The sequence below is a fragment of the Nerophis ophidion genome, linkage group LG03 (assembly GCF_033978795.1).
Source record: "Nerophis ophidion isolate RoL-2023_Sa linkage group LG03, RoL_Noph_v1.0, whole genome shotgun sequence".
NCBI classification, from domain to species: Eukaryota; Metazoa; Chordata; class Actinopteri; order Syngnathiformes; family Syngnathidae; genus Nerophis; species Nerophis ophidion.
Genome location: NC_084613.1, coordinates 21,413,702 through 21,434,764, shown reverse-complemented (window position 1 = coordinate 21,434,764; position 21,063 = coordinate 21,413,702). Strand labels below are relative to the sequence as shown.

At 39.2% G+C, this 21,063-nt stretch overlaps 1 protein-coding gene across 1 annotated transcript; it reads right to left on the bottom strand.

Moving 5' to 3' along the window:
- Positions 1-11,358: 11,358 nt before the first annotated feature.
- LOC133548726 (myoD family inhibitor domain-containing protein-like) lies at positions 11,359-21,063 on the bottom strand. Its single transcript, XM_061893696.1, has 2 exons — positions 20,919-21,063; positions 11,359-11,925 (listed from the first exon to the last, which is right to left on the bottom strand). The coding sequence occupies exons 1-2, from the start codon at positions 21,013-21,015 to the stop codon at positions 11,672-11,674; spliced, it is 351 nt and encodes a 116-aa protein (XP_061749680.1). The 5' UTR covers positions 21,016-21,063; the 3' UTR covers positions 11,359-11,671.

The following is a 21,063-nucleotide window of genomic DNA, read 5'->3' as shown; positions in this document are numbered from 1 at the left end:
CTGGTGGCCTGTAAGTAAAAAAGTATGTTTTCCATGTGTAGGAAGCAGAGTGGTGCAAGAGTCACAGAGAAGGAGTTTACGTGATGTTTACTTCATTTTCAGGTATCTGCAATACTGTAAATGTGCAATTTTTGTTTTGCGTTATAACTCTTTCGCCACGCAGTTTTTTAGTTAGGTCGCTAGTCGGCAGTGTTTTCTTTTTGCATTTTATAATGAGTCAATGTTGTATAATGATTAGGGGTGTGGGAAAAAATCGAATCGAATCGAATACGTTGTACCATTCAGAATCGATTCTCATTTTTAAAAAAACGATTTTTTAATATTTTTTTTTAAATTACATTTTTGATTTTTTTTTAATCAATCCATCAAACCACTACTCAACCATACCATAACAATGCAATCCAATTCCAAAACCAAACCATACCCAGCAACACTCAGAACTGCAATAAACAGAGCAATTGAGGAGACACAAACACAACACAGAACAAACCAAAAGTAGTGAAACAAAAATGAATATTATCAACAACAGTATCATAATTAGTTATATTATCAGCATAGCAGTGATTAAAAATCCCTCATTGACATTATCATTAGACATTTATAAAGATAAAAGAACAATAGTGTCACAGTGGCTTACCCTTGCATCGCACCTCATAAGCTTGACAACACACTGTGTCCAATGTTTTCACAATGATAAATCATATTTTTGGTTCGTTTAATAGTTAAAAAAAAATTACATTATTGCAATCAGTTGATAAAACATTGTCCTTTACAATTATAAAAGCTTTTTTTTTTTTTTTAAATCTACTACTCTGCTTTCATGTCAGCAGACTGGGGTACATCCTGCTGAAATCCTATGTATTGAATGAATACGGAATTGTTTTAAATCGGAAAAATATTGTTTTTTAATCGAGAATCGAATCGAAAAAAATCGATATATTATCGAATCGTAACCCCAAGAATCAATATTGAATCGAATCGTGGGGCACCCAAATATTCGCAGCCCTAATAATGATAGAGTGTATTTCTTAAAAATGTTAAACCTTGACTTTGCTACTTTCAATGCTGAGGAAGCAGAGTGGTCCCAGAGAAGGGGAGTTAGTGAATTTTGTTTCATTTTTTAGAATAAAACCTGTACAGAAGTCCATTGTGTTTAGTTTAGTTTAGTTTAGTTTATCAAGGATCCCCATTAGTCTACACCGCAGTGGAGACTATTCTTCCTGGGGTCCAGGCAAAAAATATCACACAATCACAAAACAAAAGATTAAAATGCAGTACAACATGATCAGATAATAAAATGTCATAATACAAAAATAGCAACAACAAAGAACCAAAAAAATAATAGTTATTTATTTTACATAAAAATTTTCATACCAAATATAAAAATAGCAATATAAAAATAGATGTATATATTTTCGCAAAAATAAAACAAAGAACCAATGGTCTACAATATACACATTAGTGTACCAAAGACATTTTCGCAAAGTTAAAACAAAGAACCAATGGTCTACAATATACACATTAGTGTACCAAAGACAAACAATAGGTGACGAAAAAGTACCATCCATCCATTTTCTACTGCTTATCCCATAATCAATAAAATAGTCAATGAAAACAGTCATGACATTAGGTACAATCTAGAATAATCTCTTTCCGCAATACTTCTCCTCTTAGTCTATTCTTAAAACCCACTATGCTGGTGATTGATAGCAGATATTGTGGAAGTCGATTCCAGTAAGTGATTGCCCTATACATTACTCTCATTTTCAAAACATCACTTTTGGGTTTAAGACGTGTGAGAGCACCTCTCAGTGTGATCGCTGTCTGCAAACCCATCTTGTGTAATTTACAACAAAATCTGTTGCCTGCTCACAGCCAGATCAGAGTTCATGTGAAAATGATGAATTTTGAATTTAAACATGCTGTCATATCAAAAAGGCTACAAAATACTATTGACTTGTTTTCTGACTCAATTTATGATTGGGTATTTAAAACACCCCACACAGCCAGGTTGTTCATTTAGATTGGCCTCATGCTGTTGTCTCGTGGTTGAAGATGCCAGCTGGCCGCATTTGTTAAATCATTAAACGTCCTCATAAACATTAATATTAGGAATAAAAGGATGGGTGGATAAATGCATTGGCGAAAAAGTAAATGTATTGTCATTGCCTTGATATTACCAAAGACTATAACAATGGGACCCATTACCTCCTTGCTTAGCACTCACCTTAAATCGCCAAAAATGATTCCCGGGCGCGGCCACCGATGCTGCTCACACCTCTCCTCACTTCCCAGGTGGTGATCAAGGGTGATGGGTCAAATCTAGAGAATAATTTCGCCACACCGAGTGTGCGTGTGACAATCATTGGTACTTTAACTTAGCTTTTTTTATAGTTGAAATATAAAGTTTGCAAAGCCCAAACGACCATCTCAGTGTCACCAAAGCATCCACCGCCTGTAGAAATGTGCGTATGTGAAGCATGATGGTGTGAGGCACCGCACATTAAGTCAGTGCATCCCAGAAGAACAAAATAAAGAAAAAAGGAGGTTGAAACACAACCTTTAAAAGGAGCAGTGACTTTAGTGTTAGAGTTATGGCTCGCTGCAGCTCACCAATAGTCCTGCTCTGAATATGGACTTGCAGACACTCACAGAGTGTCTTTGTGACTGGACTACTGTACACACCTAGTAATTTAATCAGTAGAAATTCATTTTTATATCTAAATATTTTTTTATCAGACTTGTTGTTTTTTTGTCTGCAAAGATGTAACTCCTCAGATATAACATGTACTAAAAACTATCCAAACACTTTTTGTTCGAATTAATTTTGAGTTTTTGGATAAAAAAACATTTTAAAAAATTATTTTACTGTACCTCAAATTCAAACTGCACTTTAGTGCAGTTGTATTCAATATAAGCTAGTGTAGTTGTTTTTTTCACTCCACAATGTGGTTCGCTGCTTGTCGTTTGCCAGAGCACTGGTGAGAAGCACTGTTGTATACAAGTAATGAAATATTACATATAATCATTTACCATTTGAAAGGGTTGTTTAGTAAATGTCAACTTGAAATACAAGTCTTATAGTATTAACTAAAATGGTAAATGGTTGTACTTGTATAGAGCTTTTCTACCCCTTTTTAAGGAGCCCAAAGCGCTTTGACAGTATTTCCACATTCACCCATTCACACACTGATTGCGGAGCTGCCATGCAAGGCGCTAACCAGGTCCTATCAGGAGCAAGGGTGAAGTGTCTTGCTCAAGGACACAACGAACGTGACTGGGATGGTAGAAGGTGGTGATTGAACCAGTAACCCTCAGATTGCTGGGACAGCCACTCTACCAACTTCGCCACGCCGTCCCCACTACACCACTGATACTTTGTTTACTCAGAATGTTTGTGATGACAAGCAACAAAAAAAAATTATAAAGGAAAAAAAGTTTTTAGCCCTATAAAATGTACCGAAAAAGAAGAAAAACTGTCCCTAAACACTTGAGGTGGGAATCTTTAACACCTCACGATTCGATTACGATTACGACTCAGGAGTCTACGATTCGATTAAAAATTGATTATTGATGCATCCTTAATTTATGTAAATTGATATAGTTTTACATTTATTTTCGTTTTACTTGCTACCTTTGCAAATAACGCATTTCTGATAAGAAACAGTTAAATTAATTCCCATTACATCTATTAAATTAATAGAAATGTGTGAAAAACTGGAACATAAGTGACCTTAAATAAAGGAGCTGGTCGCATCTCTCGGTGAGGTGGCTCGCTGCAGTCAGACAAATTTTAGAACTGTCTGCATTACTTTATTTACAACCGAAAAAATCGCTTATCGATTATTGACGTTTACTATTCGATGTCATAATCGTCCCCTGTCAAAATTGCGATGCATCTAATAATTGACAATTTCCCTCACCTCCACGAAAAATAAGGTACGGACTGTAGTGTGGGTTACCTGTACTGTTGCGCCTCTTGTAAACACAATTATAAATATGAACGACATGACAGTTTTCAGCTGTTAAAGGCCTACTGAAATTAGATTTTCTTATTTATACGGGGATAGCAGGTCCATTCTATGTGTCATACTTGATTATTTTGCGATATTGCTGTGGCTCTGAAATGACAACACTGGCTCGTTTCTTAAAGACGGGCTCTTTACTTGAGTTTAAGCCGTGAAAACTACAGGACAAGACATGAAATACAATAGTTTTAGAAATAGTTCAGTCCCAGGCAAACAAGGTGCCAAACAAAAATAGCTACCTCGTGGCCGCCTGCCACTTCGGAGGTTCTTGGGCAGCAAACACTCCAGTGTTGTGCAACTACATGAGCGTACAAAAAATCAAACCAATGCACTCCACAAATATACAGAACATTTCAACACAATATGACAAATACCTTGTTCAGCTAGCCAAATGTTCCCCACTGCTGCTGATGGCCCAAAGTCCTTTGCATGTCTGCAACTCCAAATACCACACCAAATCCGCAAGAATAGCGGTGTGACAAAGAAAATACATTGCCCTTTTTATAGTACACCAAATGTGTCTTATTTACAAAAAATATAACATGACTTCATAACCATAATAATTTACAACAAAAAATGTTAACCCTTAAAACAAAAAATATTAAGTGTAAGTTTTCAGCAACACTTACAATTGCCATATTTTTGCTGAAAGGATTTAGTAGAGAACATCGACGATAAAGTTTGCAACTTTTGGTCGCTAATAAAAAAGCCTTGCCTGTACCGAAAGTAGCAGACGATGTGTGCGTGACGTCACTGGTTGTGGAGGTCCTCACATCATCACATTGTTTATAATCATGGCCACCAGCAGCCAGAGCGATTCGGACCGATAAAGCGACAATTTCCCAATTAATTTGAGCGAGGATGACATTTTCGTGGATGAGGATAGTGAGAGTGAAGGATTAGAAGAAAAAAAAAAAAAGAAAAGTCGAGGACAGTGGGAGCTATTCAGATGTTATTAGACACATTTACTAGAATAATTCTAGAGAATCCCTTATCTGCCTATTGTGTTACTAGTGTTTTAGTGAGATTATATAGTCATACATGAAAGTCGGAGTGGTGTGGTGACCGCCAGTGTCTCTGAGGGAAGCCATGGCGGAGCCAAGAAAGTCGCAGCTGCCTCTTTGACAGCTGCAGAAGGAACGACACAAGCTCCGCTCATGTTTACGGTAAGAGCCGACTTATTACCACCATTTTCTCACCGAAACCTGCTGGTTGACATGTGGTAGAGAACCATGTTCGCTTGACCGCTCTGTTCCATATTAAAGCTTCACAACAAACAAAGAAACACCGGCTGTGTTTGTGTTGCTACAGCCGGCAGCAATACACCGCTTTCCACCAACATCTTTCTTCGTTGTAGTCTCCATTATTAATTGAACAAATTGCAAAAGATTCAGCAACACAGACGTCCAGAATACTGTGTAATTATGCGATAAAAACTGACTACTTTTAGCCGTGATCGGTGTTGGGAGAACATGTCAGCTACCACTGTTACGTCACGTGCACGGGTCATCATTCCGCGACGTTTTCAACAGGATACCTCACGGGAAATTTTAAATTGCAATTTAGTAAACTAAATCGGCCGTATTGGCATGTGTTGCAATGTTAACATTTCATCATTGATGTATAGACTATCAGACTGCGTGGTTGGTAGTAGTGGGTTTCAGTAGGCCTTTAACATATATTACATCCATTTAACATGGTGGAAATGCCTGATACAGATACCGCAGAAGTAAATAGTAAGGATTCAACTTTACTCGCTATATTCCTGCACGGGACATTCCGCCTTCAATTTAAAAAAAAAAAAATTGTGCTATCAATCAAGTTCGGATGACATGACAAAATGAATTGTGATCCTTTTTTTTACCATATCGCCCCACTTCTACAACACATTTCCACCATGCACTTGGCGACAATATGAGAATGTGCAGGTAACATAACAAGAAGATCAGTATAAGATGGACGTTGAGAACTTGTTAGGTCTTGACTGTGAGCAACCCAAACATAACGTTAAAACATGCTTTTTGACAGTTTATTCAATGTTGGGTTCTGACGTTGATTTGACCATTGAATTTTGCTCATTTTCCAACCCATATTTTACAACACAAATACAACGTTGAAACAACATGTTTTTTGACAACATCTAACCAATGTCGGGTTCTGACGTTGATTTGACCATTGAGTTTTGGTTATTTTCCCACCCAATATTCTACAACTCAAACATGATGTTGAAACAACATGCTTTTTGAAGGCGTTTAATCAATGTTGGGTTCTGACGTTAATTTATCCATCGAAGTTTGATTATTTTCCAACCAATATTTTACAACACAAAAACAATGTTGAAACATGCTTTTTTACATTTATCAGTGTTTCCCACAGGTCAGCCATCTATTTGTGGTGGTGTGGTCAGGCGGCTGGGGGGGGGTTTGGGGTGGCAGCGGCGGCGATGACCAAGAAGAATGCGGAGTTGGAATATAATTACAACACTTTATGTACATATTTATATAATATTTACATATTTATATAATATGTAACTACAAGCTCCATTCACAGACAGAGTCCCATTGCTTTTCTGAGCGGTCGAGCGAGTCAAAAGCCAGAGAGAAAAAAAACATATTTTTTATTTTTTATGTTTTTATTTTATTTGTGGCAGCCGTAAATCTTTCGTGGCGGGCCTCCACAAATAAATGAATGTGTGGGAAACCCTGTTTATTCAATGTCAGGTTGTGATGTAGATTTGACCATTGAAATTTGGTCATTTCCCAACCAACAATGTGGATCCAACGTTGGACGTTAACGTTGTCTCAATTTACAAATACAACTTTTTTCCAACGTTGTTTCAAAGTCAGTTTTAAAGGCCATGTACGTTGAGTCAACATTGTATCATTGTCTTTGTGCCTGCTGTCTATAAGCTACATAGGAGGATGTAAACATGGGCTATGGGGAAAGTATTACAAATCGAGGCGGACAAGTATAGTTTGTTTCTTAGCGTGCGCTGGCGGTGGTCCAAATGAGGCGTCACCATTGCTTCTTGTCACAAGCAGAATAACAAGTGTGTAAATAAACGCCTTTTAAACAGACAGATTGACAACGATGTCGTTTTATTTTGGGCTGTTTACGCTGCCTCTCCGCTGTCACGCCGCCGCTCGGCGTGCTTTTAAAAGACGCCGACTTCCATCTCGCCGAGATCTGGCGAGCCTAAAGCTTTCTTTAATGTGCTCAGGCTTCTTCTTTGCAAGACAAACACGTGAAGGGTTTCAAGGAGGAGATGACAGGCGCCGCGTCGCCCCCTGTTCCTCGACTGTTTGCGTGGAAGTCAAAGCCGCCATATTATAACAAGACACTTTGCTCTGAGCTAACAAAGCAGGAGTGCCCCTGGCATGCGGGTCAAAGTCATTAAATGGATTTCCATGTGCTAACACCGCTTCTTTTTTCCCACAGTAAACACACTCTGTGCTTGTTGATGAGTCCAAAGAGACTTAACTGACAGTTAATGGCCTTGACACATTTATTTTCATACATCAAAAGATACCTGCTGTTTAGTTTCTGTCATCCCTCCTTCCCAAAATCTCACAGGAGACGACTTGTTTTTTTGTGCCTATGCAGTACCAGTCTCCAAACAAAAGTACAGTACTGTCATTGCAGTTGAAATGAGCTAAATACCTTTACATGTTCCCACACATACAATATGTGAAATAGTTGACTTATTTAAGATGATTAGCAGGCTAAAAAAAACAAATTATTATTCATAATATATTGTGATTTAGCTTGTTTTTGTCAGTGCCTAACTATTACTAGTATTGTCCAAATATAACTAGTCATACATAAATAACATTGTAATGCAGATAGTGCACTATGTGCAGGACCCCGTCATCCGTGGGTAAGTATTTTCGCAAATTTACTCCCAGCCCTTTCCTGCTCCATTACCGATAAGAACATAACAGCAAATTTCCTTAGGTGGCATTAGCGCTGGGCTGGTAAGCATGGAATCGAATCCTGGCTCGTGATGTGTCGGGAAGAGATGCAAGTTTATGTATTTGATTCATTTTACATTGAAAATGTGAATTAATGTTCAATTGCTTTCCCCTGAGTTCATTTTAGTTCAAAAGATGAATCAAATTCAATTCAAGTTTGATTGAAAAAGAATAAAAATTGTTCTACATAAGTTTATTTATTGAGCAAAATGTTACGCAGTGGTGGTGGTGGTGGTGACGAACCTCAAGATGCAGAGACGGCAGGCTTGGTGCGGGAAAAAATAATTCAGTGTCCAAAAATCAAAAAACACAAACCAGGAACAGGAATCAGCAAATAGGAAACAAGGAACAAAAAGACAGTAATCTGCAAACAGATACACGATACAGCTTATAGATATTAGCTACAATGCCAATATTCCAGTCTACACTGGAGGGCAAGACAGGTATAAATAGCAGCCGTGATTGACACCTGGTGTGGCCAGGTGCCAATCAGCCGCACTTGAGGGGAAACAGCGCTCAGGGAGAAAAGCAGGAAACTGAACCAAAATAAGAGGGCTGACAGGAAATAAAAACAAACAGAGGAAAAACCAAAACATAGCTAAACTGTCAGTGACAAACATGACACATAATTTGTACATATGAGGTTTCTAGGTGTTTTACAAAAGATGACAAGGCAAAAACTAAAATTATATTAAAAAAAATCATGATTTAAATTTTAAAAATAAAAAATGTAAGTAAACAAAAATTGTTCTTCATGTTGGTGCACAATTGCCTTCTTTGCCATCCAAATTTTACGTTCAACCACAATTGACATTGAAAAGATGAATTTTTGTCACATCTTAAAAGGATTAAAAAATATATAATCTCCTTCAAAGAATAGGCGCTCAATCACCCGCTTTGAAAGTCGCTGCTTTTTATGACATCATAAAGAAATAACCTCATATGGACAATATATTCACCCACAGCATCCTGGAGGGCAGCTGAGGGGTCTTTTTATGCAAAAACAACTGTTCTTACCAGTTGGTATCTGTTTTTGTCTATTTGGAATCTGCATAAGTCCTGAAAATGTGAAATCAATTTCCTCCATAACTCCAGAAAATGAGTAAAAATTTGCCCCATTTGGTGACGTTTTTGCCATCAGTGACATCAGCGGATTATCATCCATCCATCCATCCATTTTCTACCGCTTATTCCCTTTCGGGGTCGCGGGGGGCGCTGGCGCCTATCTCAGATACAATCGGGCGGAAGGCGGGGTACACCCTGGACAAGTCGCCACTTCATCGCAGGGCCAACACAGATAGACAGACAACATTCACACTCACATTCTCACACTAGGGCCAATTTAGTGTTGCCAATCAACCTATCCCCAGGTGCATGTCTTTGGAAGTGGGAGGAAGCCGGAGTACCCGGAGGGAACCCACGCATTCACGGGGAGAACATGCAAACTCCACACAGAAAGATCCCGAGCCTGGATTTGAACCCAGGACTGCAGGACCTTCGTATTGTGAGGCAGACGCACTAACCCCTCTGCCACCGTGAAGCCCGCGGATTATCAATATATGGTAAAAATTTACGCAAAGAGATGTGTGCGAGTGCGCCATTGTAGTCCGACGTTATTGTCAATAAAATCCTTGTCTTTTGCTATCCCCTTCATATGGGGCAGACTGGCTCGTACTTGCACATGCGTCCTCTGCTGTTGCCATTTCTAATGTAAAGTAGCGTGCAGTTCTAACTTATAGTTGTCATTAGCCTTGCAGTGGAAGCGCTAAAAACTACAACAAAGATGGCGGGGAGAAGATGCTGTCGAAGTGGAGGCTCGTAAATAAGCTCGCCCACAAAACAGTCAGAAAGCAGCCTGAAGACGGTGTGTAAAACATAGTCTGTGCAAGATTTTCACCAAAGATCATACATTATGTAGACCAGAAGGAAGGAATTTACATGTAGAAAAAAAAATCAAAAGACCCCTTTAAGGCTTTGCTCCACATCTTAAAGGGGAACATTATCACAATTTCAGAAGGGTTAAAACCAATAAAAATCAGTTCCCAGTGGCTTATTTTATTTTTCAAAGTTTTTTTTCAAAATTTTACCCATCTTGGAATATCCCGAAAAAAGGCTTTAAAGTGCCTGATTTTCACTATCTGTGAAGCCACCGCCCATTTTCCTTGGACGTCATCCAGTGACGCCAATACAAACAACATGGCAGATAGAACAGCAAGATATAGCGACATTAGCTCGGAGTCAGACTTGGATTTCAGCAGCTTAAGCGATTCAACAGATAACGCATTGAAACGGATGGTTGTAGTATGGAGGCAGACAGCGAAAACGAAATTGAAGAAGAAACTGAAGCTATTGAGCGAATAGCTATTGACGCTATTCGGCCATGTATGCCTTAGCATCGCCGGTAAAATGTGCAGACCAAACGATCAGGACTTTTCGCATCTTGTGACACTGGAGCAACTTAAATCCGTCGATTGGTAAGTGTTTGTTTGGCATTAAATGTGGGTGGAGGGAAACGCTGGATGCAAATATAGCTACAAATGTACATACAGCTAGCCTAAATAGCATGTTAGCATCGATTAGCTGGCAGTCATGCCGCGACCAAATATGTCTGATTAGCACATAAGTCAATAACATCAACAAAACTCGCCTTTGTGATTTCGTTGACTTTATCGTTGGAAATGCATCTGCAGGATATCTATACATATCTGTGCCATGTCTGCCTTAGCATCGCCGGTAAAATGTGCAGACCGAACGATCGGGACTTTCGCATCTTGTGACACGGGAGCAACTTAAATCCGTTGATTGGTAAGTGTTTGTTTGGCATTAAATGTGGGAAGGCTGGATGCAAATATAGCTACAAATGTACATACAGCTAGCCTAAATAGCATGTTAGCATCGATTAGCATGCCGTACTAATCAATGCACACTCTACGTAAATCAACTTGAATCCGTCCCTGATCGTGTTGTTACACCCTCCGACAACACACCGACGAGGCATGATGTCTCCAAGGTACGGAAAACAGTCGAAAAAACGGAAAATAACTGAGCTGATTTGACTCTATGTTTATAATGTGTTTGAGAAAATGGCGGATTGACTACCTAGGTGACGTCACGTTAGCGAATAATAGAAAGGCGTTTAATTCGCCAAAATTCACCTATGTAGAGTTCGCAACTTGGTTAAAAAAATATATCGTCTTTTTTCTGCAACATCAAGGTATATATTGACGCTTAAATAGGTCTGGTGATAATGTTCCCCTTTAAAACAAAGCCTGGAGTGTCATTCAGTAGACAGAATGCCGCATCTTGACGCATCCCTAGTAGATGAGTAGGACCAATACTTTAGAGAGGACAGCAAAAAAAAAAAAAAAAAAGGCTTCACTGCACGTCCTTAAATGAAGTCACAGAGCTCTGCCAACGAACCATCTGTCAACTACAGATGTGGGAACTGTAAGTTGGATCATCATTTTTAATCATCAAAAAAGCTAACCTAGCATGACGTTGATGTTAAAATGTAATGTGGGCATGTAGCTAACATAGCTATGCGAATGTTCCCAATTGTTGTATGTACATGATGTTGGACAAGTGTATATGTAAAAAGAGACACACTCCATTAGCATTAAAGCTACATCTCTCTGGTACTTCTTTAAAAATGGCCGACAAACAGTACATCATCTAATTCCGGTGACATATCTGGCAGCACTCCAGACAAAACTCAAGACACTGTGTCGGCTCGCAGCAGGACTGGACGAGGACGGCGTGGCAGTGGGCGCTGCAGTTGAGTTCCTCCACGGGCGCCCCGCGAACGACGGCGCAGCAGCGAGCGCAGGTGCGGCAGCAAGGCGAGCAGAGGGCGAGCGAGCAGGAATCCGGCAGCAGAGCGGAGCACTGGCAGGACAGGCAGGCCAGCAGCAGGTGAGCACACCGGTCTGTGAGTGTACAAACGACAAGCCAGTCCCGTCATGTGACCCAGTTTAGCCTCACACTTGAGGTTCAGTGCTATGGTCTGCAGTTGTTGTCATGTGACTAAAAGCTAAATGTGCATAAAAAACAGTTCTCAAATAGTGGGGTGGGCTCCAATGCGGGGATGCTTTATCAGTATCATGCAGTATCATACCCCGCTTTAAAAAGCATGCTCATTGCAGTCATTAATCCTGACTACCTCATTTTTGTTTGTTTTGTTGTTGTAGGTTCAGGTTTTTGTATGCACTCTAAAACATAGAACATTTTGCAAAGGTTAGTAATTGTGAAACAAAATAGGAAAAGTCACCTGCCCAGTATGGCATTTTGGGGGGGATTTTTTCAAAGGGACAATTATTAGAACCTTTATTTAACCAGATAAGAAACCCATTGAGATTAAGATCTATTTCAAAAGTGTGACCTGGCCAAGAGGTCAACAGCACATGTGACAGAGCAGTTTCAAATAAGTAATACATTAAGACATACATTTTAAAATACATAAAAGAGAACTGTAAAACAATAAAGATTTACACCTTTTAAAAACACAGGCACTGTGCAAAAGCCTCTTGCTCTCTGTCTCTCAGGACAGAACGGAAGTCTCCAAATGGAAGTAGTTCAGGGAGTTTCAGTTTCGTCTGCAATGCATTCCATGCTATATGGGCAGCAATGCCAAAAGCTCTTTTGCCAAATTCAGTCTGTACATGGGGAACAGTTAAAACATACAAATTGTTGGAACGTAACGCATAAGATCTGTTTTTTCTTTGTAACAAAGTACACAAGTATGGAGGTATTAAACCTAAAAGAGCTTTATAAATGATGGTCAGACAATGTGTGAATCTGCGTGCACTCAATGAAGACAATTCCGACTTCATATAGAGTTGACAATGGTGGGTGAGACTACGACAAACAGTAACAAATCTTAGTGCTGAGTGAAAAACAGTGTCCAAGGACTGGAGGCATTTAGACGAAGCACTAAAATAAAGCACGTCTCCATAATCAATTACGGGCAAGATAGTCGCTGTCACCAATTTCTTTATAACTTTAAGAGAGAAACAGTTTTTATTTCTAAAAAGGAAACCAAGCTTTGCCCTAACCTAAGAGACCAAGTTGTTAATATGGGCTTTAAATGAAAGCTCCTGATCAAGAGTATAACCCAAGTACTTGTAATTCAAGACCTGCTCTATAGGGTTTCAATTTGATGTTACAATATTTGGAATATTTTCCAGTAGCATCCTTAAATGAGAGAAAACCATTACCTTGCTTTTATCTGTATTTAGAACCAATGTAAGATCAAATAAGCGAGCCTGGATGACATCAAAAGCAGCTGGTAAAAACTCAAAAGCCTGAGTGATGGAGGTAGAACAGCAAAAAATAATGGTGTCGTCTGCATAAAAATGGTACATTGCATTTGAAAAATTATTGCAAAGATTATTTAAGTAGATAGAAAATAAAATGGGCCCCAGCACTGAGCCTTGTGGAACTCCTTTGGTAATGTCCAGTAATGAAGAAGTCGTTCCAGCCACCTGTACACGTTGTGTTCTGCTGGAAAGATAGTCTGTGAACCAAGCAGCTGCATTTTTAGATAATGCAGCGTGATGGTGAGCTTGAATGAGCAGACTGTGGTCTACTGTGTGGTCTGTAAATGATGCAAGGCGCTCGTCCCCACCAAGGCCGCTAATACTACACCACCCGAACAGTGCTCACCCTTTAGAGCATAGCTGTAACTTCCTGGCACTAAACCTTCAGAAAATAGTTCTTCTCAGGTTTCTCTTTGTTTACATTTACACACTTTGCACTGTTTTGTTACACTTTATTAAGCATTTCTTACAGTAAAAGGAGAGTACCAAATTTTCTGGACTATAAGTCGCAGTTTTTTTCATAGTTTGGCCGGGCGTGCGACTACTCAGGAGCGACTTATGTGTGGAATTATTAACACATTGCCGTAAAATATTATTTAGCTCATTCACGTAAGAGACTAGACGTATAAGATTTCATCGGATTTAGAAATTAGGAGTGACACATTGTTTGGTAAACGTATAGCATGTTCTATATGTTATAGTTATTTGAATGACTCTTACCATAATATGTTACGTTAACATACCAGGAACCTTCTCAGTTGGTTATTTATGCGTCATATAAGGTGCACTTATTTAGCCTGTTTTTCACTATTCTTTATTTATTTTAAATTGCCTTTCAAATGTCTATTCTTGGTGTTGGGTTTTATCAAATAAATTTCCCCAAAAAATGCGACTTATACTCCAGTGCGACTTATATATGTTTTTTCCCTTCTTTATTATGCATTTTCAGCAGGTGGGACTTATACTCTGGAGCGACATATACTCCGAAAAATACGGTAATTAGATTTGCGAGTTGAAACTAATACATGACATTGGCTCATAACATCCAACTCAAAATAGTTAAAGCCTTCCTGATTTGCGAGTTGAAACTAATACATGACATTGGCTCATAACATCCAACTCAAAATAGTTAAAGCCTTCCTTTGATACAATTTCAATGACTACGGCTTACACTTTATGGAAACCTTGAATTGGAAAATAAAAAGGAATGCCATGATTAAAGTAAAGTTAAAGTAAATTAAAGTACCAATGATTGTCACACACACACTCACTAGGTGTGGTGAAATGTGTCCTCTACATTTGACTCATCACCTTGTTCACGCCCTGGGAAGTGAGGGGAGCAGTGAGCAGCAGCGGTGGACGCGCCCGGGATGATCATCAAAATGATAGCAAATAAACGTTGAAACAACTTTATATGTGCTTTATATCACATATTAATTTCACTTTTGTAGGTGAATTGCTGACATGAATGGTCTTTTGCACCATGTTCTTCACCATATTAGATTCACCTCCATTCTGCTCCTGAATTAATACGGAAACATGGCACCGTTGGCTTTTACGTGACCTTATACAAATCCGGTACTTTTTTGGCACCGACCGAATCCCGCCGGTCCTACCATGCACCGATGAATGTAAAATCAAACCGAGTACAATTCAAGTGGAACTCCAAAAATTTGAATATCGTTCAAAAGTGCACTTCGGCACTTGGCGATCACTCCAGCAGCACTGAGAGCGGACTCAGCCAAGCTACCTCCAGATAATGTTGCCATTTTCAATAACAACAAAGTCACTTATAAAAAGCTCCAACGTACGTTAAATAAGGTGCCTTTATTCCAGTAATGTGCTAGCTTGATGCTAATATACATTGGCTTTGCTATTACTGATTAGCGTTCGCGATATTACATGGTGAATTTCAACACCTGCGAATGCTTTAATGAAAACTACAACTAAGATGCACGTTACAAACAGCTGATGCGTAATAAGTACAATACCTACAGTATAAACACTTTCTGGGGCGCAACAGAAAACCAAAAAACACCATAAACTATACATTACTGCCATATAAAATTTTGGACTTGCAACTGTATTTGCAATTTAAAGTCATACTTGAATGACAGTAGTTTTTAAATGTTGCAATAAAAAATGTGATTTTATTGTAAAAAAAAAAAAAAAACTAAGAATATTTATTAACACTCTCAACAAGTACTGCAGATTGGTACTGTTGAGTACTGGTATCGATTCCCCGGTACCAAGAATTGGCACTGAATGTGAACGGTACACATCCCTAACTTATGTGACACCTGAGAAGGTTAAAAATGTGATCTTAAACCTTGACTACATGGTTTAAAAAGTGTTTCCCCGTTTGACGCTGGAACAGACCCTTTTTATTTAGCTGTACAGTACTTCCTTTCATTCCTTTCCTACTTCCTATTTGGATTGGAACGCTATCAAAACAAACTATTCTGTTCAGAAGAAGACGTTTTATCTCAACTCAGCTGATTTGAGTGAGGGGTTAAAGGTCGTAGCGCGCTCTAATGTGCCTGTCAAACAGCATGAAAAGTGCGAAATGATGATTCTATTAACCCAAAATTAATCCACTCTGTTTGTTTGTGGTGCCGAGGAAGCTTGAAAGGCGCAATGATCCTGTGTGATTGTGTTTACTTAATCACTCAGAGCCTCCTTCAGCCCCCCAGGGAGCGTAATAAAGAGAGAAGAAAGGCCACAAGGTCTTCCCCGTGATGAGTGTTGATGCTGAGGAATCTGTCGCCAGGTAATTGCTCCACCCCGATGCATGTGACATGGCCGACATGCGGTGCTTTTGTGTTCAAGGTTCAGGCGAACACATGCAAATTGTGTGGTTTCATCCTGTTTGCCTAAGAGAGTAAATGATGGCAGAATTTGTCAAGGAGTTCAAGATCAGCCTTTTTTTCTGCTTCACCCCAGTAAGTCATTGCTGTGTGAAGATGGAAAAACAAGCATCCAGCTTTGTGTTTGTTAAATGTGTTGCTCCGACATGAACAAACAAAACAACACACACTGTCTTAAAATGTCCAACTTGATTCATATTCAACAGACTGCAACTGAGACATTTTTCAAGTTATTAATCTTACAATGCAAATTATTGCTTAAGATCATATTTGTTTTCCCTCCCCCGGCTACAATGCTTAGCGCGACGCATACTGCAAAAAATCCCTGAATACTAGATCGACATAAAAATGGAGTAAATTGCACCAGTAAACAGATAAAATGTTGGCCCACGCTTCTCGTTAATGTGCAAGATCGTTTACGCCACTGAAAAATTCATCAATCAATGTTTACTTATATAGCCCTAAATCACTAGTGTCTCAAACGGCTGCACAAACCACAACACAAACCACTACGACATCCTCGGTAGGCCCACATTAGGGCAAGGAAAACTCACACCCAGTGGGACGTCGGTGACAATGATGACCCAGTGGGACGTCAAAAATTAAATATAACACCTAGGACTGTAACGGTACACAAAAATTTCGGTTCGGTACGTACCTCAGTTTAGAGGTCACGGTTTGGTTCATCTTCGGTACAGTAAGAAAACAACCAAATATAATTTTTCTGGTTATTTATTTACCAAATTTGCAAAATCTTCCACCAAAAATATTTTTCTTAATGGAATATTTGATGTGAAGTAATTGGAAACTTGGATAGGTCAATAATTCATAATAACATTGATTTTGATTCAATAATATGTTTTTAGCAATGACAGTTTGAAAGGAAAAAAAACAGCTTTGTTTTATTAGTCAACATTGCAACTTTTTCTAAATTACATTTAACCTTTAAGCTTTTTTATTTAAATTTGGTTATGTTTTAGTTTATTTTTATAGTATTTGTAGAATGTGCCGTGGGCCTTTAAAACATTAGCTGTGGGCCGCAAAGGGCCTCCGGGGCACACTTTTGACACCCCTGCTAGAGATAGTAAAAAATTCAATCTGATAAATCAATGGATAAAAAGCATAGCCTGGAGACGCATGCGCATTTATCATAACTCTCTCGCTCTCTGCCCCTCCCTCACGAATGTTGCTGCTCCGCGCACAATTTGTTTGTTTTTTTAACCCCTTCTTAACCCTGAACGTACATTAATACACGCAACCATAACTCAAAATGCCGGACATTTGAGGCATTTAAGAAACTCTGCCCTGACAGCCCCGCAAAAGAGGACATGTCCGGTGAAAAGAGGACGTATGGTCAGTCTATCCTAGCTCGGTCACTGCCAGCATGCTAGCAAAAGAGGACATGTCCGGTGCTAGTATTTGAGTATTGTTTACGCTGCTTAATATGTCCTTTGGAAACTCGTTCGGTACACTTCCGCACCGAACCAAAACCCCCGTACCGAAACGGTTCAATACAAATACACATACCGTTGCACCCCTAATAATAACCCATTGGTAAGTAATAATTATGAGATAAAAAGTAAAGATTAAAGATAACGTGGGAATGATGAGATAATAGGTCATAATTCTGAGATAAGAAAGTGGAAACCATGAGATAAAAAGTTGTTATTATGATATAGAAAAAAGTCATAATTATGAGATAGTTTAAAATTTCAGGTCTGGCCAACCCGCGGCTCGCGAGCCTCATGCGGCTCTTTCGCTGGTTTCATGCGGCTCTTAACTCTGTTAGTGCCCACGATGTGTAGACGCGACAAACTCTTTGATGTTGGGGGCCCCCGTTGCCGCGTTACTGTACTTTTAGTATATCTACTGTCCCTGGCGTTCGCTAGGGATGAAAAACACTACATTTCCCAAAATGCAGCGCGACCGAAACACACGGCCGCTTCATTGACTTCAAAGAGAGCGTTTTCTCAAAATGTATCTTGAAAAACTCTGTGGTGTTCAACACGCGGCTTCTCCTATCGGCCATGACACTAACGATACGGCGCAGAATATTTAAAAAGCCGTCCTGAGTGAAAGAGAAGATCCCGGGGGAAAAAAAGGAATTACTTGGATTACAATACTCAGATTACTTTTTTCGCCTGGCTTAAGCCGGTTTGAATTGCACATAAGAAGGAGAGGCCGAAGCAACTTTGAGTGACGTCAAATGTGCATTTGCGGGAGATCACAGTAGTAAACGATTTGTGACAAGTTCGCTCTCATAATGGCAGGAAAAAAAAGCACAGGAAAACGAAAATATGAGGAAGAACAAAGGACATTTTTAACAGAGTGGGAGAGTTTATATTTTTTGTTGAACGTAATGGCAAGCCATTCTGCCTTTTATGTCAGGTGTCATGGATGGGGCGATGTTCATGTGTGCCCATGTGTAGGATGTGGCTCTTTGCAGTAACACAGTAAAAAAAAAAAGTGTCTCTTAGTCTCTGACTGGTCGGCCTGGTCTAAATAATGAGTTAAAAGACATCATCATAAGATTCAAACGAAAATTATGAGATAAAATGTCATAAGACATCAAGTCTAAATTATGTGATTAAAGTCATCATTATGAGATAAAAAGGCATTATTACGAGATAAGAGGTGAAATTCTGAGATAAAAAGTCATAATTATCAAATAATTATGAAATAAAATGAAAATTATGAGATAAAAAGTAGAAATTATGAGATAAAAAGTAATTCTGATATTAAAAAAAGTAAAAATTAATCCATCATTCATCTTCTTCCGCTTATCTGATGTCTAAGCAGTGAAGCCCAGACTTCCCTCTCCCTAGCCGCTTCATCCAGCTCCTCCCGAGGGATCCGAGGTGTTCTCAGGCCAGTCTTCCCAATGTGTCCTGGGTCTTACCTTTGGCCTCCTACCGGTCAGACGTGCCCTTAACACCTCCACAGGGAGGTGTCCGGTGGGCATTCTGACCAGATGCCCGAACCACCTCATCTGGCTCCTCTCGATGTGGAGGAGCAGCGGCTCTACTCTCCCGAATGTCATTCTCTGTCATTCTCCCGAATGACAGAGCTTCTCCCCCTATCTGTAAGGGAGAGCCCCGACACCCGACATAGTTGTTTGTACCCGTCATCTTCTCCTTTTGGTCATAACCCAAAGCTCATGACCATAGGTGAGGATGGGAATGTAGGTCGACTGGTAAACTGAGGGCTTTGCCTTTCGGCTCAGCTCCTTCTTCAAAACGATGTTCGCATTACTGAAGAGCGCCAGTCGATCTCGCGAACCACTCTTCCCTCTTTCGTGAACAACTCTTCCCTCTTTCGTGAACAAGACTCCGAGGTACTTGAACTCTTCCACTTCGAGCAAGATCTCTTCTTCAACCCAAAGATGGCACGCCACCCTTTTCTGGCCGAGAACCATGAACTCGGACTTGGAGGTGCTGATCAGAATCCCAGTCGCTTCACACTCGGCTGCGAACCAATCCACTTTGAGCTAAAGATCCTGGCCAGATGAAGCCATCAGGACCACATGATCTGCAAAAAGCAGAGACCTAATTCTGCAGAGACCACACTGCATTCCCTCAGTGCCCTGACTGCGCTTAGAAATTCTGTCCATAAAAATAAAAATTATGAAATAAGTCATAGTTATGAGATTGAAAAAAAGTACAAAATATGAGATAAAAATTCAAAATTATGAGATAGTAGGTCTAAATTTTAAATAAAGAGTCATAATTATGAGATAAGAAAGTCAAAATTACGAGATAAAAAATTTAAATTTTGAGATAAAAAAGTCATAATTAGGAAATAAAAAAAGTAGAAAACATGAGATAAAAAGTTGAAATCACGAGATAAAAAGTGATATTTATGAGTTAAAAAAGTACAAATTATGAAATAAAAAGTCAAAATTATGAGATAATATGTCTAAATTTTTAGAGTCATAATTTTGAGATAAACTCAAAATTATAAGATAAAAAGATAAAAAAAAATTGGTAGCATGGTAGTAATCATGAGATAAAAATGTAGAAATTCCGAGATAAAAATTCATAATTATTAGATAACAAAAGTCGAAATTATGACATAAAACGTCAAAAGAAATAATAGTCAATTGTATTTTCTCTAATGACTCAAAGCGCTTTTTCATAGTGAAACCCTTTATCTACATCATTTAAGCTACATTTAAACCAGTGTGGGTGGCACTGGGAGCGGTTGGGTAAAGTGTCTTGCCAAAGGACGCAACCGCCCAGTAGTCTAAATTGTGCAATAAAAAGTCATAATTATAAGATAAAAAGTCATAATTATGAGATAAAAAGTCATAATTATGAGATAATAATGCCACTTTTAAAGTAACCCTCAAGGAACAGGACCTCTCATGCCAAATAGTTGTCAGATAAAGTATGTTCCCTAAGGCTACCCGCCACACTGTTTGAGAAGAACTGAATGAGGGACACGTATTGCGTATGTCTAACTTGTGTGCTTAGCTGTTGTGTAGCTGCTAGTTCTTAGTATCCCTGTAGCCTACCATGTTTACCTTTTTGTAAATGACTTTACTAAAATAAAAGAAAAAAGACCAACTTTGTGTGCTCATTGGAGGACATTTAGATAATCCAAAAATGTTTCAGAGATTGCAATAGTTTAACCTGTAATACTAATGATCTGAATGTTCTCGTTTTGGCTTTAAATGTTGCAAAAAACCTCCTGGAATCATGGCAACACAATCCAGTGATGCCATGTGAAAGTGTTTACCAGAGTTTGTAGCAGCATGTTGTTTGCTACTCTGCGCAGACAGACAGGGACCTCCGGGAATGTCATTGGGGAGCTCCAGGCCGCATCGGGGGCACATGTTGGGTGCGCAGGGGACATGTTGAGGGGTCACAGTGGAGGCCTCTGT

What these genes read in the sequence shown, in the direction of transcription:
- LOC133548726 (XM_061893696.1), bottom strand. Translation starts at nt 21,015, where the DNA reads ATGTGCCCCCGATGCGGCCTGGAGCTCCCCAATGACATTCCCGGAGGT. An exon ending in ACATGCTGCTACAAACTCTG is followed by an intron (nt 11,926 to 20,918) that starts GTAAACACTTTC and finishes GTACACTCACAG; the next exon opens with ACCGGTGTGCTCACCTGCTG.